Consider the following 27723-nt stretch of genomic DNA (forward strand, 5'->3'; position numbering starts at 1 on the left):
TAAGTTTGTTTTTTTTCTTCATGGCAAACTTTTGGTGGTTGGCAAGAAGAAAGGAAAAAAGAGTAGACTGTTAATCCCTTCCAGGTATCATTTCCTCCATCGGTGTGCAAATGTATAATTATTAGGCTCTTATGGTAATGACATTTTTGATGGAATAAACATAGGTTTTTTTCCTAGCAATTCACATTCCAGCTTACTAGAACCTGGATGCAGTGAGGTTGCTGGACGCGCACGGAATCACACGATTGCTTCTGGAGATTTGGGGGAGTAGAGAAAGGGCCTTCTGCTAATCTGACTGCTGTGTGAGTCATGGAGGAGGAGCCTCCGCTGCCCTCACACTCAAGTGGGCCACCCTGGCCTACCACAGACTCCTTTTCTTGGGCTAACATTTTGGAGCTTGTTTTCTGTTTAACTTCAGTGCATTCAGACCTTGGTTTCTGTTTAGCTTTCTCATGATGGCTTTAATTTGCTTTTGGCTTCTTAAAGGTGTTGTTAAAGGCTGCAGAGTAGGGCACACAGTCATTCATTAATTGATTGATTCTGTATGAACAAGAGCAATGGAAGTGAGAAAGAAGAAAGTCAATGTGCAGTGGTAGGAGGAGAACGTAGCCTCCATTTTAAAACAGAGGAAAACAGAGGGCACTTCTTGCGCTCTGTGGCTCACGAGGGAGATAAGATGTGCACACACAATATTAGAACCTGAATTTGTGATAGATCATGACAGAGATGGTGATAACATGTAATAGGAATTTGGTGAAAAAAGAGAGACTTATTTCCAGCTTCCTCCAGCCCTCCGGAGCCCCTTTAGTCTCCATAAGGTGGTGTGGTGAGTTGGATATTGGACTGGGAATTAGAGGATATAAGTTGCAGTGACAATTTAACCCATTTATAGGGGTGTCACCTGACTAAATCCTTTAATACTCTTTTTTTTTTCTATTTTTAAAATGGAGAAATAATTTTATGTGCCCTGTTTAATTTTGTGATGCTCTATTTTCTTATTGATCAAGAATTTGTTGAATACCTGGCATGCATTGCATTGGGAGTTGAAAGTACTAAGATGAGTTCAACACGGGCCGCCCCAGTAGCTTAGTAGAGGACATAGTTACTGATTTAGTCCATAGCATGTTTAAAAAACAGCCTTTGTGAAATGAATTAGGGGTTTCTCCTGGTTTCTACCTCCTCTCAAGATTTACTAGTGTTCAACTTTTTAATTCAAAACTCCGCACACTGTTTGAGTATGTTTTGTTAAAATAAAACATTCTTTATGTAAATGTCAGTGTGTTCTTTCTTAAATGTAATGCTAAAATTCAATAAATTGGCCACAGTAGAAAATCAGGTCCAATTACTTCCTTTGGCCAAAATGCAGTACTGTTAGAAATTTAAACAAAAGTGTAAACAAATTTTGATAATTAAAACCACTTGTAAAGGTTTGTCATGCAACCTCACAAACATCAGATAGTAAGAGATAATTTTTAGGAACAAAATTAAAACACCTTGGCCTGCCATAAAGACAATTCTAACCTTTAGTCTTTTAAAGTAGTACATTATTATTCAGATTTTGTTATTTGAATCACTGATGTCAGCCTATATAACTAAACACCTCAGTGCTTTTAACCTAAAAAAAAAAATTTACTTTTCCTTCCTGTCTCAAACAGCATAAGCACTTCTACTTCTGTAAGACTAACAGAAATGTTTTGTAGTTTTTTTCTGTAGAATAATTAGAAAAACAAGCAAACTGCAAAATTCAAGACTTTGGAGGATGAATATAATTATTCTTTTTCATAAAAGCCATTAAAATTAGTGAATAAACTTGCAGTTATATAGGATACTAAGTCTGGATATCTAATGGGCAGTATAAGGACTATAGTTAATAACATTGTATCGTATACAAAAAAAAATTTTGCTATATTTTAGGTGTGCTTCTCACAAAAGGTAACCGTGTAAGGTGATGGATGTATTCATTTGTTTGTAGTAATCAATGATATTAGTATGTTTACATATATCAAACATGCTTTACACCTTAAACATATGTATTAAAAAATTTTTTTTAATTGTTTCATTACCAAAGGAACTTTTTTTTTTTTTTTTTTTTTTTTGAGACAGAGCCTTGCTCTGTTACCCAGGCTGGAGTTTAGTGGTGCAGTCTCATCCCACTGCAACCTCCACCTCCTGGTTCAAGTGATTCTTCTGCTTCAGCCTCCCGAGTAGGATTACAGGTGCGCACTGCCACACCTGGCTAATTTTTTTACTTTTAGTAGAGACAGGGTTTTGCCATGTTCACCAGGCTGGTCTTGAACTCCTGATCTCAAGTGATCCATGCACCTCAGCCTCCCAAAGTGCTGGGATTACAGGCATGAGCCACCGCAACTGGTCAGGAATTTTTTTTTAAATATATAAGAAGTCTTTTTTTTTTTTTTTTTTTTGAGACGGGGGGGGGGGGTCTCTGTTGTCCAGGCTAGAGTGCAGTTGTGCAGTCATAACTCACTACAGTCTAGAACTCCTGGACTCAAGTGATCCTCCCACATCAGCCTCCTTGGGTAGTTGGGGCTACAGGTATGCACCACGATATGTAGCATTTTTTTTTTTTTTAAATTTTTAGTAGAGATGAGGTCTCACTATGTTGCCCAGGCTGGTCTTGAACTCCTGGCCTTAAGCATCCTCCTGCCTTGGCCTCCCAAACTGCCAGGATTACAGTTGTGAGTCACCATGCCTGTCCTCTAGAATAAATCTTGATAAGATGCTTCCTCAAACTTTCCACAGAAACATTTCCTGATCATACATTGTCCTTGTTTCAGTGTTGCTACTTGAGTCCATTTAAAACAACAAGTATCTTTTGTTGGTCCGACATAGAGGCTAACGCCTGTAATCCCAACACTTTGGGAGGCCAAGACGGGAGGATCAGGTGAGGTCAGGAGTTTGAGACCAGCCTGACCAACATGGTGAAACCCTGCCTGTACTAAAAATACAAAAATTGGCTGGGCGTGGTGGTGCATGCCTGTAATGCCAGCTACTCGGGGGGCTGAGAGAGGAGAATCGCTTGAACCCAAGAGGAGGAGGTTGCAGTGAGCCGATAACGTGCCACTGCACTCCAGCCTGGTGACAGAGTGGGACTCCCTCTCAAAAAAAAAAAAAAAAAAAAAAAAGCACCAGAAAACAAGAACTATCTTTTGTTAATCGACACAGTGAAAATGGCATGGGTAATCACTGGGTGGCTTCAGTGGGCTGGAGGCCAGGAGCACCCGTTGCAGGAGTGTCTGGTGCCATACCAAGGGCTTCATGGACATCATCTCATTTCCTTCTTAGAACGGAAAGGGTGGTGTTCCCAGTAGTCAGATGAGACAGAGGGTGCAGAACTAGTGAATGGCAGGATTGGGATTGGAATCAGCACTGACTTGACTGTGCAGCTATTTTTGCCAAGGTTGTGCTCATCTTATCAAAGGTTATTTTCATTAGAAGGATACTCACTTGATATTTACCAGTCTTTGATAGAAAATAATGAAAAAAAAACTGTTCATAATACTTGAGCTTGAAGAATGAAACCATAAACATTTTTTAAAAGGTCACTTAATCTGCTATTCAGTTAACTTAGGTTATAATTACAACTTTCATGTATTAAAAATAAGTCCCGTGTTTGCTGAATATTTGACATTATTTTTTTCCTTAAAAATGTATGTGATCTGGCTGGGCATGGGGCTCACACCTGTAATCCCAGCACTTTGGGAGGCTGAGGTGGACAGATCACCTGAGGCCAGGAGTTTGAGACCAGCCTGGCCAACATGGTGAAGCCCCCATCTCTACTAAAAATACAGAAATGAGCTGGGAGTGGTGGTGTGCACCTGTAATCCCAGCTACCTGGGAGGCTGAGGCAGGAGAATCACTTGAACCCAGGAGGTAGAGGTAGCAGTGAGCGAAGACCATGCCACTGCACTCCAGCCTAGGCAACAGAGTGAGACTCCATCTCAAAAAAAAAAAAAAGAAATGTATATGATTTTTTTTTTTAACATCATTTAGCCTTCACAGAAGATCGTAAATAGGGGTATTTTTTGCAAAACATGTTCCAGAGCTTAAGCAGTTTTCCCAGAGCCCTCTCCAAATTGGTGGAAATGCAGATTCTTTTCCTTTAAAGTGGGTTTCAGGTCCCTGTTGCTTTTTCCTTCTTAAATTCTTAGTCTGACTCATCCAGATCCTACTTTGACATGGGCATACTTCCTGTATTCTCCAGAATAATTTCCATTGAACTTGTAAAACTGCCCATCTTCTATAACATTTTCAGTTTCCCAGGGTCTTTTTTTTTTCTGCCTCGTATTTGCATTGTAATTGTGTTGTGCTCTTAATGTGTGTAACATCTGAGAATGAGAGAAGCTGTGGCTCCTCTTGGTGAGTTGGTCCGCGATGGATGTGAGTGCTCTTCTCCCAGGGAGGATGGAACAACCATTAAACGAGGGTTATGCATTCGCTAAGTGGTTAGTAGAGAACTGTTTCATATTAAGATGATTTTTGGTCCTCTGAATAACCATCTAAATGTGGGCCTCTTAACATGAAGTAATTTCTGGTAATGAGTGCTCAGATGATGAGTACCTTTCTAATTCATCTCCCTCTTTTTGTTCCTACTGCCACCTCCCTAATGAAGGCCACTTTCATCTGTCGCTTGGATGACAGTCATTTCCCTCAAGCTTTCTTAGTCCAGTCCTTTCTCCATGGTTAGGTTGCAACATCTTTTTAAATTAATACTCTTAACCCTCAGTCTCTTCAGTAACTTCCACAGGCACTTAGGATAAAGTCCAAATTCTATTTTTTTTCGTTTTTGTATAAACAGGGTCTCACTATGTTGGCCGGGCTGGTCTTGAACTTCTGGACTCAAGTGATCCTCCTATCTCGGCCTCCCACGGTGCTGAGATTACAGGCATGAGCCACTGCACCCAGCCACAGAGTCCAAATTCTTTAATGGCGTGTGACTTACAAGGTCCTTCATGAGCTGACCACCTTTACTTTTTATTGTTCATCTTGTGCTTCTTGGTGTTACAAATTCCAGCTAGGTGATGAGTGTTGTCTTACCTCTAGGACTTTACTCTTGTTTCACTTGAAACATGCTTTCCCCTCCCATCTCTTCAGTCTCTCCTGCCTCCTCTCAGACCCTCTCCCTTTACCTGGGTAATGCTTCTCTATTTTTGAGTCTCACGTGTCACTTTCTGTGAGAGTCTTCCTTAACCTTTCAAGATTTGGCTCTCTGCTGTTTGTTTTAGACCATATTGTATTTATCCCTATCATCTTAGTTCCTGTTATATAATGTTTGCTTACCAGCATCCTCCCTAGATGGTGAACTCCAGGAAGAGTCGAATGAATGAATAATTTCAGCTCTGCTCTGAACCAGCTCTGTGACCTTTGAAAAGTCTGTCGTTTTCCTGGGTCTCACTTTCTCATCTGTAAAATGAAATAATTTGATTATATGTCTTCACAGAGTTCTTTCAGCTTTTAAAAATTCTGACTTCCAAAAGTAAATTCTATCCTATGTCTAATTTGCAGTTGCCACTCTTGAAACAAACCTCGTCTGATTTGCCCAATTAAACAGTTAAAGAGTAAACAAGACACTTTCTACTTTTTCCTTGAATGAGTGCCAGTTCTTTTGTTGTGATTTCCTTTTTGCTGATGGCATGAGGTCATTTTTAACATAAGGGTATTGTTACTCCATGAACAAGGGCTTTTAAAATATCAAGCATTTGTTGTTTGCCAGGTTTCCTTTTCTCAGCATAAATTGGAGCACAATATACATGCTTTTCTCCTTTGGTAGTTGTTGTTACAGATCCCCTTTCAACTGACAGCATTTGCTGTTCACGTGGGCTGACAGTGTGCTGTGGTTCTCAGAGGACAGCGCGATGCTGCTGGTGAACCAAACAGCAATGAGATTGAATTCCTGTGCTCTTGTTATATCACATTTGAATTTCATTCATGTGCATGGGACTCTTCGTGAATTTTTTCTGGAAGTTGCCAAATCTGGAGCACCAGCTATGTGAGATTAGTGTCTAGAAGTGAAGAGCGAAGCAAACAGTCATGGCTTTTACCTCCTAAAGTCCAAATTAGTTATAGTTCTTTCTGTGTCATGCATTAAATTATATTTTCTTCAACAATATAATTATGTTTTCTGTGGAAAACCAAACTTTCACTGTATGTGAATAAGGGACATACTGTCTGTGATCATACTGACCTTTTAGTAACACCTTAGGAATCATTTTGTTTCTGAAACTAGGGCAAGATAATTTGGAAAGATATCAGGTCACCTTATTCAATCTTCAGACCTGAATTTTCTCTGTGTTACCAAATGTGTATTGTGGGCAGTGGAAATCATGTTGGACTTGAAGGCAGAATCTAACTGGGCTAGGATATTGTTCAACTTACCAGTTCTAGATTTTTAGGCAGAGTGCAAGATTTAACCTCCATTGTCCAAACGGACCTGTTTCTCACCGATAAAACCAGGCTCTGTGATAAATTGAATTCACAAAAGGTGGAGACCTAAGTAAAATAAAGTGCGTGCCCAAAGACTGGGGAAATCACAGATTGTTCCAACACATTTTAGTTGTAATAAGATTGGCAAAGTCTTCAAAAGCAGTTTTCCATAGGTTAATGCTGCCCCAAAGGAGAGTTAGCTTTCTTATGCTCTAGTGAATTCCCCATTACTGGCCCGTTGCAGTGTTCCCTCTAATCTTGAGAGTCTGTCATTCAGTGACATTCTGTTACCAAAAAGAGTATATTCAATCTTTTTGTTTGTTTGCTTTGATACTTTGTCTCAGCCTGGGTTGCTGTCCTAGTGTATGAGTAGTTACCTATTGCTTGTAACACATTACCCCCAAAATGGAACAGCTGGAAACAAGTCATTTGTTGTCTCAGGGTTTCCATAGGTCAAGACTCCGGGGGCGTGCAGCTTAACAACCTGGCTCTAGCCGGGTTGTTTCACGTGGATGTAATTAAAGTGTTGGGGATGGGGGTGCCATCATCATCTCAAGGCATGACCAGTGTGGGGAGGTGTCTGCTCACTTACATGGTTGTCAGCAGGGTCCAGAAGATCTGCTTCCAAACGCATTCCTGTGGGCCTGCCTTCATAGGGCCACCTCACTTCACGGCAGCCCGTTTCCCCTCGAGTGAAAGAAAACACCCAAAACAGAAGCCACCATCTTCTTTGAATCTACCCTTAAAAGTGACATGCCATCACTTTCATTCCTTGGAGACCGATGAATAAGTCCTGGCCACACTCAAGGTGTGGGTACCAGGAGGTCACCTGCACGGGCAGCCTTGTCTGTGGTGCAGTACGGCGTGGTGGGCTTGATGCCCCAAGTCTAGTTTTGTGCCTGAGCTATATCTCTCTATTTTTAATGTTCTCAAGCAAGGGTCATTTTTTCATGCTGTTGGAAGCCAGTCAGTCCTCAAGCTGTTTCACTGCACTTAGCAGTTTGAGTATCGTGAAGACAGTATCTCTTCTCAGGACCATTGTCCGAATGGTGGAAGTGTTTCTGTAGAACTTGTAACGTTAGTAGCTTTTGAAGTGCTATCAGAGGGAAGAAAATGAAATTGCTTTAACATATTTTTTGTAAGATTGTAATTGTACCTTATGTTGTAAAAACTTTACAAGGTGCTTGATAGCTTGTAACAGCAACTTTCTGAGCCGTTATTAGGCTTCACAGAGACTCCCAGTGCAGGGGGTTGTGGAGGAGCTTGCCAAATAAGTATCATGCTTGTTCCTCTAAGGAAGATGTGGGAGGCATTTAAGGAGTCCTTTTTTATTCCGAGTAGTCTGTGTTCTTGTGGTCTCATCTTGCTTATAAAATAGGGCAGATAGCTTAGAATTAATTTTTGTTAACCTGAGATAAAGGTAGGTTTCATGACATTTCCCTGTCCTTTATCAAAGGCTAAAACTCCCTCTTTTTAGTACAATGGCTTGGCAGAGAAGACACAGCACAGGACCCAAGTCTGTACACCTGCATTTTAGCCCTGGCTCTGTCACTGAACGTGTTGGACCCGGGGAAATTTGTTCACCATTTCTGATTTCAGGTTTCTCATATGATGTCTTGTTTCAACTTTAATATGCTACTCAACTTTCTTTTTTCTCCTGTAGGACAGCCTTGGGGGTAACAGCAAGACTGCCATGGTGGCTACTGTGAGTCCTGCAGCTGATAACTATGATGAAACCCTCTCAACTCTGCGGTATGCAGATCGAGCCAAGCACATTGTTAACCACGCTGTGGTGAACGAGGACCCTAATGCCCGAATTATCCGGGATCTCCGGGAAGAAGTTGAGAAACTCCGGGAGCAGCTGACCAAAGCAGAGGTAGGAGGCACAACCGCGTGTGCCCTGTGAGTCCAGAAAGAGGAGTCAGCCTGGAGCTTGAATTTTCTTCCCCTGGGCTGTGAGGGATGAGTACTCTACTTTGTGAATCCAAAGAGGTTTTACAGATATGAAAAAGATTGAACAGGAACAAATAAAGACAATTGAGAAAATGTTTGCATTTCTATTCAGGCAGCAGACAAAAGAGAGGTAGAATAGAATAGAAGAGGAAGAGAGATGCTGGAGACCTTGTGTATATAATTTTAATTTTTGTGCAGAAAATGATGGAGAGCAAGATTTTTGTTGAATCTCATTTGTTACCTGGTAGAAGTCAGAATGAAAATCTTGAGTCTTCTACACTTTCATAATCTAGCTTTTCCATGTTGTGGATTAATTATGTTTGTAGAAAATATTTTATAGTAGAAGTACCCATATATTTAGTAGTATTCTGTTATAACTATCTTCTGTATATTCTGTAATGGATAATGTTACATTAATAAATTTGAAAACCTGCCAACTCTGACCTGCAATCCCAAGTGCTCATCCTCTTGGGAAAGTGGAATGAAGTGTCAGATTCAAGATTCCTACTTTTTTTTTTTCGAGATGGAGTTTCACTCTTATTGCCCATGCTGGAGTGCAATGGTATGATCTCAGCTCACTGCAACCTCTGCCTCCTGGGTTCAAGTGATTCCCCTGCCTCAGCCTCCTGAGTAGCTGGGATCACAGGTGCATGCCACCACGCCCAGCTAATTTTGTGGTTTTAGTAGAGATGGGGTTTCTCCATGTTGGTCAGGCTGGTCTTGAACTCCTGACCTCAGGTGATCCTCCCACCTCGGTCTCCCAAAGTGCTGGGATTACAGGAGTGAGCCAGTGTGCCCGGCCAGGATTCTTGCTTTCATTAGCATTTCTCTTCCCACAGTTTCTCAGCACTATGGGATTCTTTCTGGAGTTTGCTTTCTTTCTCATACCTGTTTTCTGGGAATAAATCAGTAAGAGACATGGTCAAGATGATTATCTTGATCATATTTTTACCTGTTGAATTTTATCCTGTTTTTATAGGAATAATTTTACAGTCCATGAAGACTCTTGTCTCCTTGGTATTAATAACACCATCCAATCTGCAACATGTACACGTTAAGTCTGTATATACGTGGATTAATTCCTGAAGTCATCAGCAAGGGCTAGAATGAATCATGTGTCTGAGTCTAGATGTATAACCTATTGGGATTTTAAAAATAAACCCTTAGAAGCTTTACATTTTTGCATCCTTAAATGTAATTATTATCTTCACAGTAGAGTGGCAGAAAAGGAAAAAAGCCTTCCTTTTGGGCATATTTTGGATAACTCGATGAGTTTGTGGTCCTCAGAACAATCGAGGTACTGGAGGTCTGTCGTTACATTTCAAGTAGATGTTGGACCTCAGCATGACATTCAGCCAAGAGGAGGCAGATTGTTACTTTTGTCCTTTTAGAGTTGGCCGCTTCTTTTTCCAGGGCATCATCTAGACATTTCATGAAGTAAACATTTTGCTTGTAGGCAATGAAATCTCCAGAGCTAAAGGACCGGCTGGAAGAATCTGAGAAGCTAATCCAGGAAATGACTGTGACCTGGGAGGAGAAATTAAGGAAAACGGAGGAGATTGCACAGGTTCGTGTTTCCTGACTGATGAAGCGTGTGAAACCTCATGGCAGTTTGCACAGTGGAACACATGGTCTTCCTAGTTCCTTTTTGATCTTCAGCTTGGTTGATGGCAAATCTAACACTATCATTAGGAATCTAGATCTAAGAGAATCTATACTTTGCAAAATTAATTCGAAGGATAAACAGGATATAATTGCATTTAATCATTTATGTAAGAAATAATTTTTTAGTATCAGTAATTTTTTTTAAAAAAATTTAATGAAATAACTCCTTTGTAGCCCCTGGCTCTTAACACTCCATTCTATTAAGTGCTTTAGAGACCTAAGGAACTTCCTGAAATTACAAAATTAATCCAGTGCATGTGGCCAAGAAAAAAAAAAAGTATCATTAATTTTTTTTTTAGGTATTAGGCCATGAACTTCTTGGTTCCATGTGAAAACCCAGTGAAAGTAATATGAAATTCCTAAATCTGAGGTGACTGTCTCTCACCATTTTCTAGTAACAGTAATAGTTATGAAATCTTAGGGTGGTGGCCAGTGTGGTGGCTCACACCTGTAATCCCAGCACTTTGGAAGGCTGAGACAAGTGGATCACCTCAGGTCCGGAGTTCGAGCCCAGCCTGGCTAACATGTCGAAACGCTGTTTCTACTAAAAACACAAAAATTAGCTGGGCGTGGTGGCACACACCTGTAGTCCCGGCTACTTGGGAGGCTGAGGCACAAGAATCGCTTGAACCCGAGGGGCGGAGGTTGCAGTGAGCTGAGATCATGCCCCTGTACTCCAGCCTGGGTGACAGAGCAAGACTCTGTCTCAATAACAAAAAACAAAAAAAACACAACAGAAACCTTAGGGCGGGAACATTAGTATTCGTCTAGGAAGATCTATTTAAGTTTAGCATTGGGAGAAAAAGTCTGTCCACCTAATAATAGATTTACACTGTGGCTTTCCTGTTTCATGATTATCCAACTTCTGTTTTAGAAATATATATAGTAATGTGGAGCTCAGGACCACATCTGACAGGCTTTTTGTGATCAGACAACTCTAATAGTAGCGACTGAATCAGTCTTTTATTCTTTCACTTCTACTTACTGGCCCTAGTTTGTTCTTTAGTAGCTAAGAGAGGTCCCACCCAAACACAGGAACTGGTGATGACAGTAACAGCCAGCATTTATTGGATCCACTTACATATTGAGCCCTATGCTAAGCACTTTTAACTACAGTACTTGATGTAATCCTCTCAGTAGTCTTACAAGATAGGGACTGTTGCTACCCAAGTTGTTCGTGTATATAAAGTCATCTCTCTGCTTCTTCCTCTTCCTTTTCTAAGTTAAAATTCCCTGTTGTTTTTAACTGTTTTAACTTGTATTAGAGAATATATAGGACTTGTTCCATCTGTTTTCACTCAGTAGATTCCATCTTGAAATGTGCTGTCCAGAATCAATCTGTGTATCAGATATTGTAGGATGGTACTGTTGTTACTTAGCATAAAGTGGATGTTATATTAGCACAGACCGGGATTAAAATAGATTTTAAAAACATTTTTATTGCAGACATTTTCAAAGTAGATAAAAATTAGAAAAAAGTATACTAAATCTACAGGTACCCATCACCTGGTTTCATTAAAGATCAACATATGGCCAGTGTTGTTTTTGTGTCCCTGCATTGGCTTATCTTAAAGCATATCCCTCAAATTATAGAGAAGAGATCAGTATATAAACTATTTCTCATTACATATCTCCCTGTGGTTTTTATGAATTATAAGTCATTCTAATAATTGTCCAATTTGGAAGCCACTTTGAGCCATTCTCAGTTGCTCCAACAGTAAACATTTGTTGTGATGAGTCGTTGTGCTGATAGAAAACAGGGCAAGTCTAAGTGAGTCTGCATCGGGGATCTTAGTGTTCGCACCTTTACTTTTCCTCTCCCAGGGGTCCCTTTTGGGGGCACTGCCTGATTTTATTCAGCAGCAGCTTCAATGCCTTACCTTCTAGAGCTCCCAGGCTGTAGTGCTGCTGAACGTTTTTCTTCTGTCATTGAAAATACCTGGTCTGTTGGTCACTTACCTCTTCCTAATCCAAACTGACATCTTCCAAAATCTATTGCTGACAGTAGAGCCACAAAGTGTTAGTATATCTTCTGGAAGATGACTTGAGACATGTCAGTTGACGTGGTCCATGGTCAGATAAATTTGGCAATTTCCGGGCAGACTGAATTCAATGACTTTCTTTTTTGAAGGACTTCTCACATCATTTTGGGGGCAATTGCAAGTTAGCTGGGCTCTCCATGGGTCCTCCGGACTCTGTGACACCTTCCGATAGGGTGCTAGCCCTCAGATGGCCCTGCCACGGAATTCCCTGCAGCTTCTGCACCCTTTGACCCTACATCATCCAATACTTTACCATTGTTTAATTGTTATGGGTAGTTTTAGTTGCTATTGAGTTTGTAAGGTTCTTAAGAAAAAAGACTATCTTTTAGTGTTGTACGCTTAATAATATTTTTGCATAAAAAGAACTCATGATGAGTATTTTCTAATTACAGTGCCATATCTGCTATACCACATTGTCCCTTATTTTTATCTTTTATATTCCCATTAGAAGATATACACTTAAGTGAACTCCAAACCTTGAGATAGGTCAGGGGTTGACAGACAATGCATGTGAATTAAACCGGGTCCGCCACTTGCTTGTGTAAATTTTCTTGGAGTACAGCTGTGCTCATTTGTTTTCGTATTATGTATGTTTTCGGCAGCAGAAATGAATAAGACAGAGAGCCCATGGCCCACAAAGACTAAATATTGACTATCTGACATTTTATAGGAAAAGTTAACCAACCCCTGATATCAGAAGCAATATTTGATGAGATCAGTAAACTGTATTTTATCATATAGTACTTTGTTATGAGCTGATTCCTAGGTGTTACAAACATTCGTAATTTTTTAAGATGATTTTAAAACTTTAGTTTTTGGTGGGAAACACAAAAACGAATTGACAGTTTTCCACCATTATGTCTCTTTTGGATTAGACAAAAGTTTTGTAGCGTTTTTACCAGTATAAAATCTCAAATGACAGAAACATGCACAGGGAAGTAGCGTAAAACAGTAATAACTAGGATAACTTAGAGAAAGGTATAGCTACTTTCTTCATCTTATGGACATGACTCTTTATCAAGGAGAAATTCTTGGAAATGAGCGCAGAAAACGCTGATGGTTAGTGTTAAATGACTCAAAACTTCTGAAAGAAGCCTGTAGTCCTTTTTGTTAGAACTTGATTTAAAGACTTGATTTGATTTGAAGACCCAGGACCAAAATACACATTTCAGTTTTGTGGTAGTATACTTCTAGGTAGGATATATTGGCTGAGTTGCAGTGATTGTATAAATTACAGTGGCATGCCTAGAAATAGCAAAATTGTGAAGCTTTATTTTAATTATGCTGCAAACTTACTGTGTGGCTGTAGTTAAGTGACTTAGTCTGTCTTGCCTTTCCCCAGAATCAGAGGTCTTAGGTGATTGACTCATTGCTACTTGCTGTTTACCCATAGTCGAAGATACCCTCTCCAGCTCCGACTGTACCCTAACCACAGAGCATCTGGTTGTGAGATCCATGCCTATACCCTTATGATGTACAGATGTTCATATGTTGTATGGGTTCAGAGGCAGGCACAAAAAAGGAAAGGCCCGTATTATGAAGATAGTGCTTGAGTGCATATGCAAGTTTGTTTGTTTTTGGATAAATTCACCACACTGATGTTTTGAGTGCTCACCATGTGTCCTTCACTGCTAAGTGCTGGGAACACAACAGTATATAAGGTAGGATCCGTGCCCACACAGCACACAGTCCCGTGTGAGAGAAATGGCCTGATAAACAGTTACGAAGTGGAGCATGTCTGCTCCAGATAGAAGAAAGAGGTATAAAATCTTTTCAGCTAACGAGAACAAAGATAACTTTTTTTGGTTTGTTTTTTGTTTGTTTGTTTGTTTTGTTTTTTTGAGATGGAGTCTCTCTGTCGCCCAGGCTGGAGTGCAGTGGCATGATCTCAGCTCACCACAACCTCCACCTCCCGGGTTCACGTGATTCTCCTGCCTCACCCTCATGAGTAGCTGGGATTACAGGCGCCTGCCACCATGCCTGGCTAATTTTTATATTTTTAGTAGAGATAGGGTTTCACCATGTTGGCCAGGCTGGTCTTGAACTCCTGACCTCAAGTGATCTGCCTGCCTTGGCCTCCCACAGTGCTGGGATTATAGGCGTGAGCCACCACGCCCAGCTCAGAGAACATTCTTAGCATTTTCAAGGACCTGGAACTTGTTTCATGCAGTTTCATGCCGGGTTTGACAGAGGTTAGAAGCCAGAGGGGAAGCAGGCCAGATTGAAGGGCCTTGTGAACTTTACTGAGGGAGTTTGGCCTTTATCCTGATTGGGAGGTCGCTGAAGATGTCAAGCCGAAGAGTGTATTGATCCTCCTTTGCTTTTAAGAAGGATCACAGTTGAGGAAAGTGCACACACCTTTGCTCATATATTCAGAGTTAAATGAGATGAATTCAAGATTTTAGATATTTTCAAGAATGAAAACTGAGAATTCACTAGTACAATTAGTTACTATATGTAATGGACTTTATTTTTCAAAATAAAATTAGAATTAACGCAAAAATTATATAGTTTGGAAAGAAGAGAAAAATGCAATAAATCTATAATACCATAGCCTAAGAGAATGTATCTGAATTACAACACTATTGAATAATTGTAACATTGTAATGTAAGCGCTTGGATATCTCACTGCCTCAATGGCTGTGGAATTAATACTTCTCTGATACATTTACAGGAACGACAGAAACAGCTTGAGAGTCTTGGAATATCTCTTCAGTCTTCGGGAATCAAAGTTGGGGATGATAAATGCTTCCTGGTGAATCTGAATGCTGACCCAGCTCTGAATGAGCTTCTGGTCTACTACTTAAAGGTGAAGTAATGTGCTTTGCTACTAGATTCTTGTCACAAAATAGGTTAATATTTCACAGTACTTTAGTAAACTTGGGGAACCATGCTTACTCAAAAAACAGCAAGAAGTTACGGACCATCTTGGGTTTCTGGGCTCAGTTTTCTTTTTTAGTCCTTGATGCCATTCAACCTGACAATAGAAAAAAATGATACTCTGATATTATTTCCAATAAGTTAAATAGCCTTCCTACCATTATTTAATGTGATTTATATCAAGGAATTAAGTAGATAACTTTAAAAATGGATGACTTTGAAGACTAAATGATTCATTTTGTAAGTATACTAAAGCTTTTATGGTTTACGTGAAGCGCATTTTTCTGGGAGCAGTGTGTTAGCTCACAAGAAAAAAATGTATAAATAAAGTTCTTAGGACAGGTTGGTATGAAATTTATGTTTCCAATAACTCTTAGGAAAAATTAAAAATTTGGGTTATCAATCTGTTAAAAAAAAGAGAGAGAATATAGGTTACTTAGAGACTGAGTGAGTCAGAGCATGGAACAGAAAAGATGTATCCACTGAAATCTATAAATCATGGGATATATTAGTAAGATAAGAGACAACTTCAGAATAAGCCTGAACCCTGAGATGCCACATGGATTCGAGGAGTGTCCAGAATGGGCTGTGTCAAGCCCAGAGCACAAATTACTTATTATATATGATGGACTGCACGACTCTAACACAGGGTTGATAATAGTTTTTTTCCCCTCACATGTGTGGGTTTAATTAATGTGACCAGGAAAGTAAAGCTAACAAGCTGACTACCTGGAAAACAGCTCTAAGAGAACTGCATGATTTCATTTCAGAAAAGCTTGGAAAGATCCGGGGGCAGTGACTCTGTGTCATTTTGAGAAGGCCTGTTGTTAATAAATGTCTTATACGGTGTGTTGTTGTGCTGTGAGTTTGGCTGTGTCTTTGATGCATACCTTCATGTGTGCTTGTCTCAGGTGTTGTGGTTCAGTGGCCCCAAAGCTGGGGTAGGAGGGAGTGACCTGTCTCTCTAGTCTATGGCCAAGCCCTTTGCCCCTCTAGATTAATTCCTTTGTAAATGGAGGGAAGTGTCTCTGACTACTTTACCAGGTTCCTGTGAGGGTTGGAGATACAGAAGCACTTTGTAAACAGAAGTACTACACAAAAGAAAAGATTCCACGTTCCACTTTTTTGTTTGATACTCCTATGGTTTCTTATACACATATTTTCCTTGCCTATTAAAAAATGATGTATTATTGGCCGGGTGTGGTGGCTCACACCTGTAATCCCAGCACTTTGGGAGGCTGAGGTGGGCAGATCACTTGAGGTCAGGAGTTCAAGACCAGCCTGGCCAACATGATGAAACTCTGTCTCTACTAAAAATATAAAAATTAGCCAGGGGTGGTGGTATGTGCCTGTAGTCCCAGCTACTTGGGAGGCTGAGGCAGGCGAATCTCTTGAACCCCAGAGGTGGAGGTTGCAGTGAGCTGAGATCATGCCACCGCACTCCAGCCTGGGCAACAGAGCAAGACTCCGTCTCAAAAAAAAAAAAAGTATTATCCATTACCTACTTTGCTTCTGAACAGTGCTGGTAGCATTCTGAGTTAGGATGTCAGCTGGGGATAGTCACATGACGGTGACCAGGAAAGTAAAGCTAACGAGCTGACTATGTGGGAAGAGATGCGATGTTAGAATAGGACCTAAATATTCTGTCCTTTTTTCAGAACTAGAAATTCTTTTTCTTTCCATTGTAATGTAGTTCAAATCGGAACACACAAACACACACATCAAGAAAAATCTCTGATTCATATCTGCTCCTTGACTAAAAACTAAAGAAGCTGTTTAAAGATGTTTGGAGAGTCGTCAAATGTTTCTGGTCATCTTGTATGGAGGTGTTTGGGTTCTGTTTCAGACTGTGTGGCCAGCCCTGTTGGGCCGAGTCTGAGGCAGTGTTGATTTCTTGACTGCCCAAGCTGACCCCACAACAAGCATATCTTCAAAACAAAGCACATTCAAAAGGATGAACAGTTTTTGCTTCAGTAAAAGAATACTTTTTGCTTCAGTAAAGTGATACCAACTGTTTTTGCTTAAGTAAAAGAACCGTTTTTGCTTCAGTAAAGTGATACCATAATGTGGGATGGTGGAATTTGGAGGCTGAGCATTTTTTATTACTATGCCTTCAAATTCAAAAGTCAATTTAGATGCTGGGCAGATGACTTCCGTCACTCCATGTGTAAGTGAAGGCATTGGATTAAAACATCTCTAAAGTTCTTTCTAGTTCCAATTGTACAGTTCTCTTACTCTTCTACAATATAACACCCCCTTTATTTATCCTGGAATACTTTATAATAGAATACTTTAGAATCATGATACCCATCTATCAATAAAGAGACTGAGATGCTATCCCTGAGTAACTTCATCTTACTTTGATTACCTGGGCACACAAAGGGAAATGATTGTGCATTTATTTTTATATTTTTTTAATGCCTACATATGCCAAGCCTTTGTTAAGTGCTTGGAGTACAAGATGGACAGTAAACCCACAGTCAGTCAGTGTCATGGAAAGAGTTAAAATAGGGCAGGATGACAGTGGCTTTTTCCAGTTGGGAGCTCAGGAAACACCTCTCTGAGGATGTGACTTTAAAAACTGAGATAGAAATGATAAGAAATGACCCATATCAGGATCGGGGAAGAACATTTCAGACAGAGGAAACAGCTAGTAAAAGGCAATAGGATGGAAATAGGCTCAGTGTGCTCAAAGAACAGATGGGAGCCGATGTGGCTGGCACATGCTCTGTGAGGGGAAGATGGTGAGAGTGAGGGTCAGAGACAGGCAAGGACAGGTTGTTGAATGCTTCGTAAGCCTGGGTAAAAATTTGGGCTTTATTGGAAATTCAAAGAGAAGCCACTAGAAGGTTTTATTCTTACTTTTTTTTTTTCTTTTTTTTTTTTTTTTGAGGCAGAGTCTCGCTCTGTCACCCAGGTGAGTGCAGTGGTGCGATTATGGCTTATTGTAGCCTCAATCTCCTGGGCTCAAGTGATCTTCCTGCCTCATTTTTATTTTTATTTTTATTTTTTTTTGAGATGGAGTCTTGCTCTGTCGCCCAGGCTGAAGTGTAGTGGCGCGATCTCAGCTCACTGCAACCTCCACCTCCCAGGTTCAAGCCACTCTCCTGCCTCAGCTTCCCGAGTAGCTGCAGTTATAGGCACGCGCCACCACGCCTGGCTAATTTTTTTGTATTCTTAGTAGAAACGAGGTTTCACCATGTTGGCCAGGCTGGTTTTGAACTCCTGACCTCAAGTGATGCACCTACCCCGGCCTCCCAAAGTGCTGGGATCACAGATATGAGCCACTGCGCCTAGCCACAATTTTTTTTTTTTTTTAGTAGAGACAGGGTCTCACTGTGTTGCCCAGGCTGGTCTTGATCTCCTGGGTTCAAGCGATTCTCCTGCCTTGGCTTCCCAAATTGCTGGGATTACAGGTGTAAGCTACCATGCCCACTCTTAGAAGGTTTTAAATAGGGGATGATGTGACCAGCTGTTGTGGCAGGAGTGGAAGGGAGTGGCATGCAATGGAGACACAGTAGGAAGCTCCTGCATCCACAGGCAGGAGATCCTGGAGGGCGAATCTAGGATGTGGTTGTGGAGGTGGGGAAAACAAGCTGATTCTTGATAGACCTTGGAGGAAAAATCTGTAAGATTCTCCCTGATTGACGTGGGGTGGGTATGGGCTTGTAAGAGAAAGAGGACTCAAGAATCATATCTAAGCTTTTCATTTGACTGACTGGTAGTGGTAGTGCCATCCATTATTATTGGAGAAGGAAATAGACTTCTGTTGGGTTGGGGGAGATGGGAACAAGAGTTTAGCTTTGGCCTTTGTTCCCTTTGATACATCTTCAGACATCCAAGTTGTGTCAAGTAGGCTGAGTAGGCAGAAAATAATAGTGGCTGAGGCTGGGCATGGTGGCTCACACATGTAATCCCAGTGCTTTGGGCAGCCGAGGTGGAAGGACTGCTTGAGCTCAGGAGTTTGAGATCAACCTGAGCAACATAGTGAGACCCTGTCTCTACAAAAAATAAAAAAAAATTAGTGGTCAGGGTGGAGCCTGCCTGTGATCTCAGCTACTCAGAGACTGAGACAGGAAGATTGCTTGAGCCCAAGAGGGTGAAGCTTAGTGAGCACGGATGGTGTCTCTGCACTCCAGCCTGGGTGACAGAACAAGACCCTGTCTCGAAGAAAAAAAAAAAAAAGTGACTAAGACTGCAATAGTGGTTGTGGAGGTGGGGAAAAAAATGAAACTAAAGTATGTAGCTCTAGGATGGTGATAGAGATGTAGTTTATTTGTAGATGGCATTTAAAGCCGTGGGAGTGGGTGAGTTAGTCTAGGTCAGGGTCAGCCAACTACTTTTCACAGGCCAAATCTAGCTCCCTTCCTGTTTTTGTTTCAACCACGCCTGCCTCCGTTTGCTTTTTAAAAATCTTTTAGGCCAGGCATGGTGACTCACGCCTGTAATCCCAGCACTTCGGGAGGCTGAGGTGGTTGGATCACTTGAGGTCAGGAGTTTGAGACCAGCCTGGCCAACATGGTGAAACCCTGTCCCTACTAAAAATACAAAGAAAATTAGCTGGACATGGTGGTGCATGCCTGTAATACCAGCTACTTGGGAGGCTGAGGCAGGAGAATCGCTTGAACCTGGGAGGCGGAGGTTATGGTGACCTGAGATTGCACTGCTGCACTCCAGCCTGGGGAATAGAGCAAGACTCTGTCTCAAAAGTAAAATAAAAATAAAAAAATATTTTAGCAAAGGTAATAGGACAATATAAGAGGGCTCAGTGTAAATGATTTCAATTGTGTACATGTAAGAATACAGTATTAATCAGTGAATTTGATTTTTTTCTTAGGAACATACATTGATAGGGTCAGCAGATTCCCAAGATATCCAACTGTGTGGCATGGGAATTCTTCCTGAACACTGCATTATAGACATCACGTCAGAAGGCCAGGTCATGCTGACTCCTCAGAAGAACACCAGGTAACGTACTTGAATTAGTGTTCATATCATGAGAGTTTTTCAGAGGAAGAAAGTACTCTACTGGCGACAATGGCCTTTGTTGCTTTTAAGTTGACCACATTAAGCTATCCAGTTGGTTGGGTGGGCCCCTTACATTTAGCTTTAATGCCTGTCACACCCGTTCCTTCCTCTGTATGCCCACTGCCATGGCCTTACGTATTTAGGCCCTCATCAAGTCTTCATCAGAGCCCCCGCTAACACCCTGAGTTGCCTCCTGGTTCACTCACCATAGCCCTAGAAGGCTTTCCTCTGTTTGTGATAGAAAATCCCTTATAGCCCCCTGGTTTATCTCCTCCTCCTCTGCACCTGCCAGTCCTTTGGCCTGCTAACTCCTGTTCGGTCTGCAGGGTTAAGGGCTGCCATGATCTCCTGAGGGGAGGTCCCTGTTTGGTCTGAATGCAGTGCCCTTAGGAGGTATTGGACCATCCCCCTGTTGTGGCAGTGCTTCTTAGTGTCTGCCTATGGGCTCTGAACCCTTATTACCCCATTAGACCGTGAGCTGCTTGAGGACAAGGGCCTTTTTTTGATTCTCCATTCCTGGCGCAGAATATGAGACTAGTACACAGGAACTTAATACACCATCGAGGAGTGAAGGGGCTCCACATTTTATGAATGACACGTTTGTCACTTTGTTTCCATCTGCTATAGAGCTGTTATCCCCTGTTAGGGAGTTGGAAGTATAACAGTCTGTAACTGTTACAGACAGTGATTAACGAATTATGTTGACCTTTCAAATGCTGATTTGTTTCATTTTATGGTATCATAAAATCACTAATATCACTGATTTTATCCATAAAGTCTTCAAGTATTGAGACACTATCAAGCTCTGGGGAAGGATCAAGTGAGAAAACAGGAGCAGAAGCTGGTGTGGCCCTCACAGCTGTGCTGTGCTCTTCTCTAGTGAGGCCATAAATAATCACACAAAACCCCAGCCTCAGGCAAGGGTTCTCCAAGACCGGACGCAATAAGACAGAGCAGGCCACGTCATCATTTCGTTTAAGCACAGACGAAAACATGGTCACTGTGCCACTCGAAGAATACTCTTCTCTGTGCCTTATCAATGAGCGGTAATATTTTGAAAGGAATCTTCTGAGCATTAGGTCTCAACAGTGGGCTTAAAATATTCAGCACACTGTGGTGTAAACAGACATACTGTCATCTGGGTTTTGTTCCATTTACAGAGCACAGGCAGAGCTGTTTTAGCATAATTCTTAAGGGCCCTAGGATTTTCAGAATGGTCAATAAGCATTGGCATCAACTTAAAGTCACCAGCTACATTAGCCCCTAAGAGAGTCAGCCTGCCATTGAAGCTTTGAAGCCAGGCGTTGACTTCTCTTCTCTAGCTAAGAAAGTTCTAGATGGCATCTTCTTCCAATAGAAGTCTGTTTAATCTACATCGAAAATCTCATCAGCAATCTTGCTGCAGCTTCTACATTAGCACTTGCTGCTTCATCTTGTACTCTTATGTTATGGAGGTGACTTCTTTCCTTAAACCTCACGAACCAACTTCTGCTAGCTTCCAACTTTTCTTCGGTTGCTTCCTCACTTTTCTCAGTTCATAGAATTAAAGAGAGTTAGGACCGTGCTCTGGATTAGGGTTTAGTTGAGGGAATATTGTGGCTGGGCTGATCTTCTCTCCAGACCACTGAACTTTCTCCATATCAGCAGGAAAACTGTTCTGCCTTATCATTCATGTAGTCACTGGAGAAGCACCTTTAATTTCCTTCAAGAGCTTTTCATGTGCACTCACAGCTTGGCCAGCTGTTGGTACAAGAGGCCTAACTTTCGTCCTGTCTTGTTTTTTGATGTGATTCCTCAGTAAGCTTAATTATTTCCACATTTTGAGAGGTGTGTGACTCTTTCTTTCACTTAAACAGGTAGAGGTTATTGTAGTTATTAATTAGCCTAATTTCAATATGGCTGTGTCTCGGAATAAAGAGACCCGAGGAGAGGGAGAGAGTCAAAACCCACACTGCTTTTATTAAATTTGCCATCTTACATGGGTGCAGTTCACGATGTTCCAAAACAATTAGGTGAGGTCAAAGGTCCCTGATCACAGGCCTCCATGACAGATGTGAAGTGAGCACATGCTGTTTGAAAAGAATCTCCCATAGCCTTGCTTAACACAGGATAGCTACAGACCTTCAATTTGTAAAAAATGTGATATCTGCAAAACACAATAAAGCAAAGCGCAGTAAAATGAGATGTGCCTGTGCTTTGTACCATCAACATTTTAGGTGAATCAGCAAAGGAGTGAATGTAAATATTAAAATTCACCAAGAACAGGTTGTATTTGGGGGAATTGTTGTTTTCCCTAGTAACTATATCTCTATGTTACTGGGAATTTAAAGCAGAAGACATGATACTGCACTCCTCGTTCACGTTTGATCTCTTCTCCTTACAGAACATTTGTAAATGGGTCATCTGTCTCCAGTCCAATACAGTTACACCATGGGGACAGGATATTATGGGGAAACAACCATTTCTTCAGGTATGATGTCATTCGTGTCCCTTAAGGAGATTATTGAAGATTGTGCTCTGAAATAGGTTTACTCTTTAATATGTATTTTCTGTCTCTAAAACAATTATGTTATTGTGTGTGTACATACATATTTGCTGCATATATATTATATATATGTGTGTGTGTGTGTGTTCATTCACTGTATATGGTCTGAACCCTAGAGACATATAAACAATACACCGTGGAAAAATACTGAGTTCATCTACACAGTTTTTCCCTTTTATTTCCCACTGGAAGGTGATTCCTTTGCTGTGTGGTATAAGAATTTATTAATAAACATTAATAGTTTTCCTGACATGTTTATCTTTTTAATTTTTTTTTTATGGAAACATGGTTTTGGTTTTAGTTTCCTTATCTATAAAATAAGGTTGGTATTTCTTTTAGAAATTCTTTTCAGCTCTAAGTCATGGCCAGTTTTACTGTAATGGGTTAGACAGATCATTTATTTCCCTGACAGAACCAGAAATCTAAAGGAACATGGTTGTTAGTGTTGGCTAAGCCTCTCAAATAAAGTCATGGCTAAAGTCTGGTCACTGTCTTGGCGTCTCTCTATGGCCTGAAGTTGGCCATGCTGCACTGCCGTCAAAACAGCATTCAGGTACAGGAAGAAAAAGGAGAACCGTAAGCTGTGCTAGCCCTGACTCTCCTGTTCATCCGAAAAAACAGAGAAGTCTTCCCAGAGTCCTCAGCTATCTCCTTCTGTCTCCTTTGCTAGAAATTGCTTCCTAGTTGCAAAGGGGGCTGCAAAAGACTGTATCTCGCCTGGGGCTGTACATGCGGTTTCCCAAACAAAATTGATGTTGCGTTGACAAGGCAGGCAGGCTGGAGATTGTAAAAAGTGAACATCCTGGTCTCTTGTTACTGTCACTGTTCATCGTGCTCCAGATGTCAGACTGACTTTTCTGTAGCTAATAGAGAGCGTTTGCCATGGGCCAGTGATACTTTGGTTACTGAGAAAAGGGTAGATGGGCACAAAGAGCATGGAGTATTTTTTTCCTTCCTAAATTAAATGACGTGTAAACTGCTTTGCTTTGTGTTCAAAACTCTCATTGTTTGGATGAAGCTGATCTTTCCAGCTTTAGCTCTAGTGTGCTGTACAAATTTTGAATATCCCGTTGTTTTACTCATTTCTCCAGGGAATGTGAATGTTTCCATTTTCACATCTTTTCCCACGCTTTCCCTCTACCCTGCTTTCTCTGTATCCGTGAAGACTCAGTTCAAATGATTTCCTCCTGTTGCACTTTCCTTTATCACCTTGCTCTGAAATCGTCCTCAGCTTTCCTTTAACTCTGAGTTTGTCACAGGTGTGTGGACGAGTGTCACACTTTCTGTTGTAAGTTTTTGCTGGCACTTGAGTGTCTTATTTCTATGACTAGATTATCAACTTCCTGAGTACAGTAATTGCCTTGTACTTACATGGTATCTACTTGGCTTCTAGCAGATGCCATTACTTAATGAATGACATAAATAAGTACCTGTCTTAACTTCAGAAAATAATACTCTTTTTTTCCCCCCAAGACTCAATTTGCCTAAAAAGAAAAAGAAAGCAGAACGAGAGAATGAGGACCATGATCCCTCCATGAAGAATGAAAACAGTTCTGAGCAGCTGGATGTAGACGGAGACTCCTCCAGCGAGGTGTCCAGTGAAATTAACTTTAATTACGAATATGCACAGATGGAGGTCACCATGAAGGCCCTGGGCAGCAATGGTGAGCAAGTCAGGCGTGCTGTTAAGCACTGGTTCCAGTTGGTAGACTGTTGCCTACAGTCCCACCTACTCGGTAGGCTGAGGTGGGAAGATCACTTGAGTCCAGGATTTCCAGGCTGCAGTGAGCTGAGGTTGTGCCCATGAATAACCACTGCTCTTCAGCCTGGGCAATGTAGCAAGACCTTCTCTCTTGGAAAAAAAAAGATGATAGAGTGTTAAAAATGTTTATGATTGAGGCCTTTTTAAATGTTAAAAAGGAAAATCTTTATGTTGCTATTCTCTGTATTTTGTGTCTTTGGCTTTAATTTATATCAAAATGTTCTGCCTTAATATACAGTCAGATCACTTTGTTCTCATGGATAGAATCTCTCTGGTTTATTTTATTTTAATTTTTTGAGACAGAGTCTCGCTCTGTTGCCCAGGCTAGAGTGCAGTGGCACGATCTCAGCTCCCTGCAGTCTCCACTTCCTGGGCTCAAGTGATTCTATTCTCCTGCCTCAGCCTCCTGAGTAGCTGGGATGACAGGCTTGCACACCACCATGCCTGGCTAACTTGTATTTTCAATAGAGACAAGATTTCGCCATGTTGACCAGGCTGGTCTCAAACTGATGACCTCAGGTGATCCGCCCACCTCGGCCTCCCAAAATGCTGGGATTACCGATATGAGCCACTGCACCCGGCCAAATCTCTCTGCTTTAGAGACTTGCCTGCCACTGGCTTGTGATTGTATTTCTGGAGGATTCGCCATGTCTTAGGTTATGTGTAGAACATATAATAGACCTGCCTTTTCTGCAGGGAAGATGGTTGAGGATATGTCTGAGAATAGATAACAACCTGAGTGATTGAAAGTCAGGAAAGCTAAGTTTATGCCAAATTGTCTTTAAAGTATTAGGTGGTATAGTTAAGATGACAAACAACATCATATAGAACCACATTTGAAGTTGTTATGTTGTAACTCGCAATCATTTATCTTTTTTAAAAATGTGTTTAGATCCAATGCAGTCCATATTAAACAGCCTAGAACAACAGCATGAAGAAGAAAAACGATCCGCACTGGAGCGCCAGAGGCTTATGTATGAGCACGAATTGGAGCAGCTCCGGAGAAGGCTGTCTCCTGAGAAGCAGAACTGCCGGAGCATGGACAGGTTTTCTTTCCACTCGCCCAGCGCTCAGCAGCGCTTGAGACAGTGGGCTGAGGAGAGGTAGGCGGCACAGAGAGGCTTGTTACACGTATAGCTCAGCCTCGCCACCTCTAGCGCACCTAGGGCAAGTGTCAAATGGAAACATTGAGATGGTGCTTACAAAAGAATTATGTTAAAAGATAAGTGTTACAGCCAAGAACCACTTTGCATTTTTTTTTAAAAAGGGAAATTGCCCATTTATATTGCATTATTTAAAACTGTTGATGTTAGGTGCTGCTCCATTTTCAGTTGGTATGGCTTTTGGATTTGGATATAGAGTACACTTTATCATTGTATTATGCTTCAGGTTCTGAAGCTTGGGTAGATGATTTTTAGAAAAACAAAGTTGATTATCTGGACTGATTAGCTCAGGTAGTTAAAGCATGGTGCTGATGAGGTGCAGATTGCAAGTGTCATCTCTGTACGGGATAATCAGCGTTGTATTGAAATGCGTCATCCCATGGTTGCAGACTACTTCACTAACCTCATATTATTTAAAGTTTGGTCTGCAGGCAGGCAGCTTCCCTTTCACCTGGAGATTGATAGAAATGTAGGATTTCAGGCCTCCACCTCAGACCTGCTGAGAAAATCTTGAGTTGATGAAGATCCCCTGGTGATCTGCATACACGGGCACTGCCCTTATCTACAGCCAGCCTGCTGTGTGGCTGTGCGCCAGTGCCTATCGTGTAGTTCAGGTTCAAGTGTGTGCATGGGTCAGTGTCAGCAACACAGTCCCTGCGTGCAGACCACCATGGAAAAGCTCAATTCACATTTTGGCAATGATTTACTGCCACTGTATGATTTTCTGACTAGCTACTTTGTGTTAATCTCTTCCCTACCTCTGCCCCTTCTTTATTTTTTTAAGAGAAGCAACGTTGAATAACAGCCTGATGAGGCTGAGGGAACAAATTGTTAAGGCCAATCTATTGGTGAGAGAAGCTAATTACATTGCTGAGGAGCTGGATAAAAGAACAGAATACAAAGTTACCCTACAGATTCCAGCCTCCAGCCTGGATGCCAACAGGAAGGTGAGGTTGCCATTCCTTGAAAAAAACAAAGATCTCATTGGATAAGATTGCCTGATGTTTCCTGGTGTTATTTAAGCTTCAGATCCCTATCTGTGCCTGCCCCAAGTCAGATCCTTTGTCCTCCTTGCTTTTGGGTAGAATTGACTTCCTTTCCGTTCTCTGCCTTTGAGTGTATATATGTTTTATCCGCTAGGGGAATATTCTCTCCATCTCACCTGGCCCTGACAGTTCATTTCACTCAACTTTCTCCCTTCAAATCTGTTTAAATTCTTTCTTAGAAGTCTTCTCTGATTCATCTTCCCCAAATGTCTTTTTTTTCTTCCTTATGCTACCACTCTACACCCCCTTTCCCACAATTTAGGTGTTCATTTTGCTTATGTTATTTTCTACTTTGAATAGCTTACTCTGTGAAACTGTTCATTAGTTGTGTCATGGTGTCATGTATATATTCAGGATCATACTTTTTTTGGTATAACAAGTTTAATAAAATGTAGGGGGAAGTCCCATCACAGTCTTCTATCTTTGCCATTCAGTTGGGTTTTTTTTCCTTCTTCTTTTTTTTTTTTTTTGAGGTTCTTTTCTAGCTCTTGATCACATTCATACATAATTTCTGATGGATTAGGTAGAATTTTCTATTCAGATGAATTTTTTTGTAGGTCCGTGCGTTCTGTTTATCCTACAGTAGTCAATACAGAAAAGCTTTAATCGATCCATCTTGGATATTCTATTTTGTTTGTTCATTTGTTTGTTTGAGATGGAGTCTGGCTCTGTCACCCAGGCTGGAATGCAATGGTGTGATCCTGGGTCACTGCAACCTCCACCTCCTGGGTTCAAGCGATTCTCCTGCCTCAGCCTCCTGAGTATCTGAGATTACAGGTGTGTGCCACCACACCGGACTAATTTTTGTAGTTTTAGTAGAGATGAGGTCTTGCTGTGTTGGCCAGGCTGGTCTCAAACTCCTGACCTCAAGTGATCCACCTGCCTTGGCCTCCGAAAGTGCTGGGATTACAGGCAGATATTCTAATTTGATAGCAAGGATTACATCTTTCTTTCCCTATGACATCACAGCATTGAGGTCAGCATTTTGTACAGGGTTAGATATTTGGCAAATATGATTCTTAGTATTTTAAGAAAGGTATTGTCAGTATGATGTGATCATTACAGATCATTGTTTTTGTATACTCTGTGTGTATTTTGAAAAATTTTACTTAATTAGAACTTACTAGTATTTGTAAGGGCAAAGTCTGGGTACAGTAGGACTCACCAAAAACCAAAGAGGAAGGCCAGTCACAAGGAG

At 41.1% G+C, this 27723-nt stretch overlaps 1 protein-coding gene across 6 annotated transcripts in view; it reads left to right on the plus strand.

The window, feature by feature from the left end:
- Positions 1-27723, plus strand: part of LOC105482142 (kinesin family member 13B) — a 195156-nt gene that overhangs the window by 87668 nt on the left and 79765 nt on the right. For all 6 annotated transcript variants that reach the window (XM_071068441.1, XM_071068440.1, XM_071068443.1 and 3 more), the window contains exons 11-18: positions 8105-8317; positions 9851-9961; positions 14776-14910; positions 19819-19949; positions 22393-22479; positions 24028-24218; positions 25209-25419; positions 26264-26426. In XM_071068441.1, coding sequence (XP_070924542.1) covers positions 8105-8317; positions 9851-9961; positions 14776-14910; positions 19819-19949; positions 22393-22479; positions 24028-24218; positions 25209-25419; positions 26264-26426 — 1242 coding nt within the window. The remainder of the gene's footprint in view (positions 1-8104; positions 8318-9850; positions 9962-14775; positions 14911-19818; positions 19950-22392; positions 22480-24027; positions 24219-25208; positions 25420-26263; positions 26427-27723) is intronic.

Source organism: Macaca nemestrina, chromosome 8 (genome assembly GCF_043159975.1).
Source record: "Macaca nemestrina isolate mMacNem1 chromosome 8, mMacNem.hap1, whole genome shotgun sequence".
Lineage (NCBI taxonomy): Eukaryota > Metazoa > Chordata > Mammalia > Primates > Cercopithecidae > Macaca > Macaca nemestrina.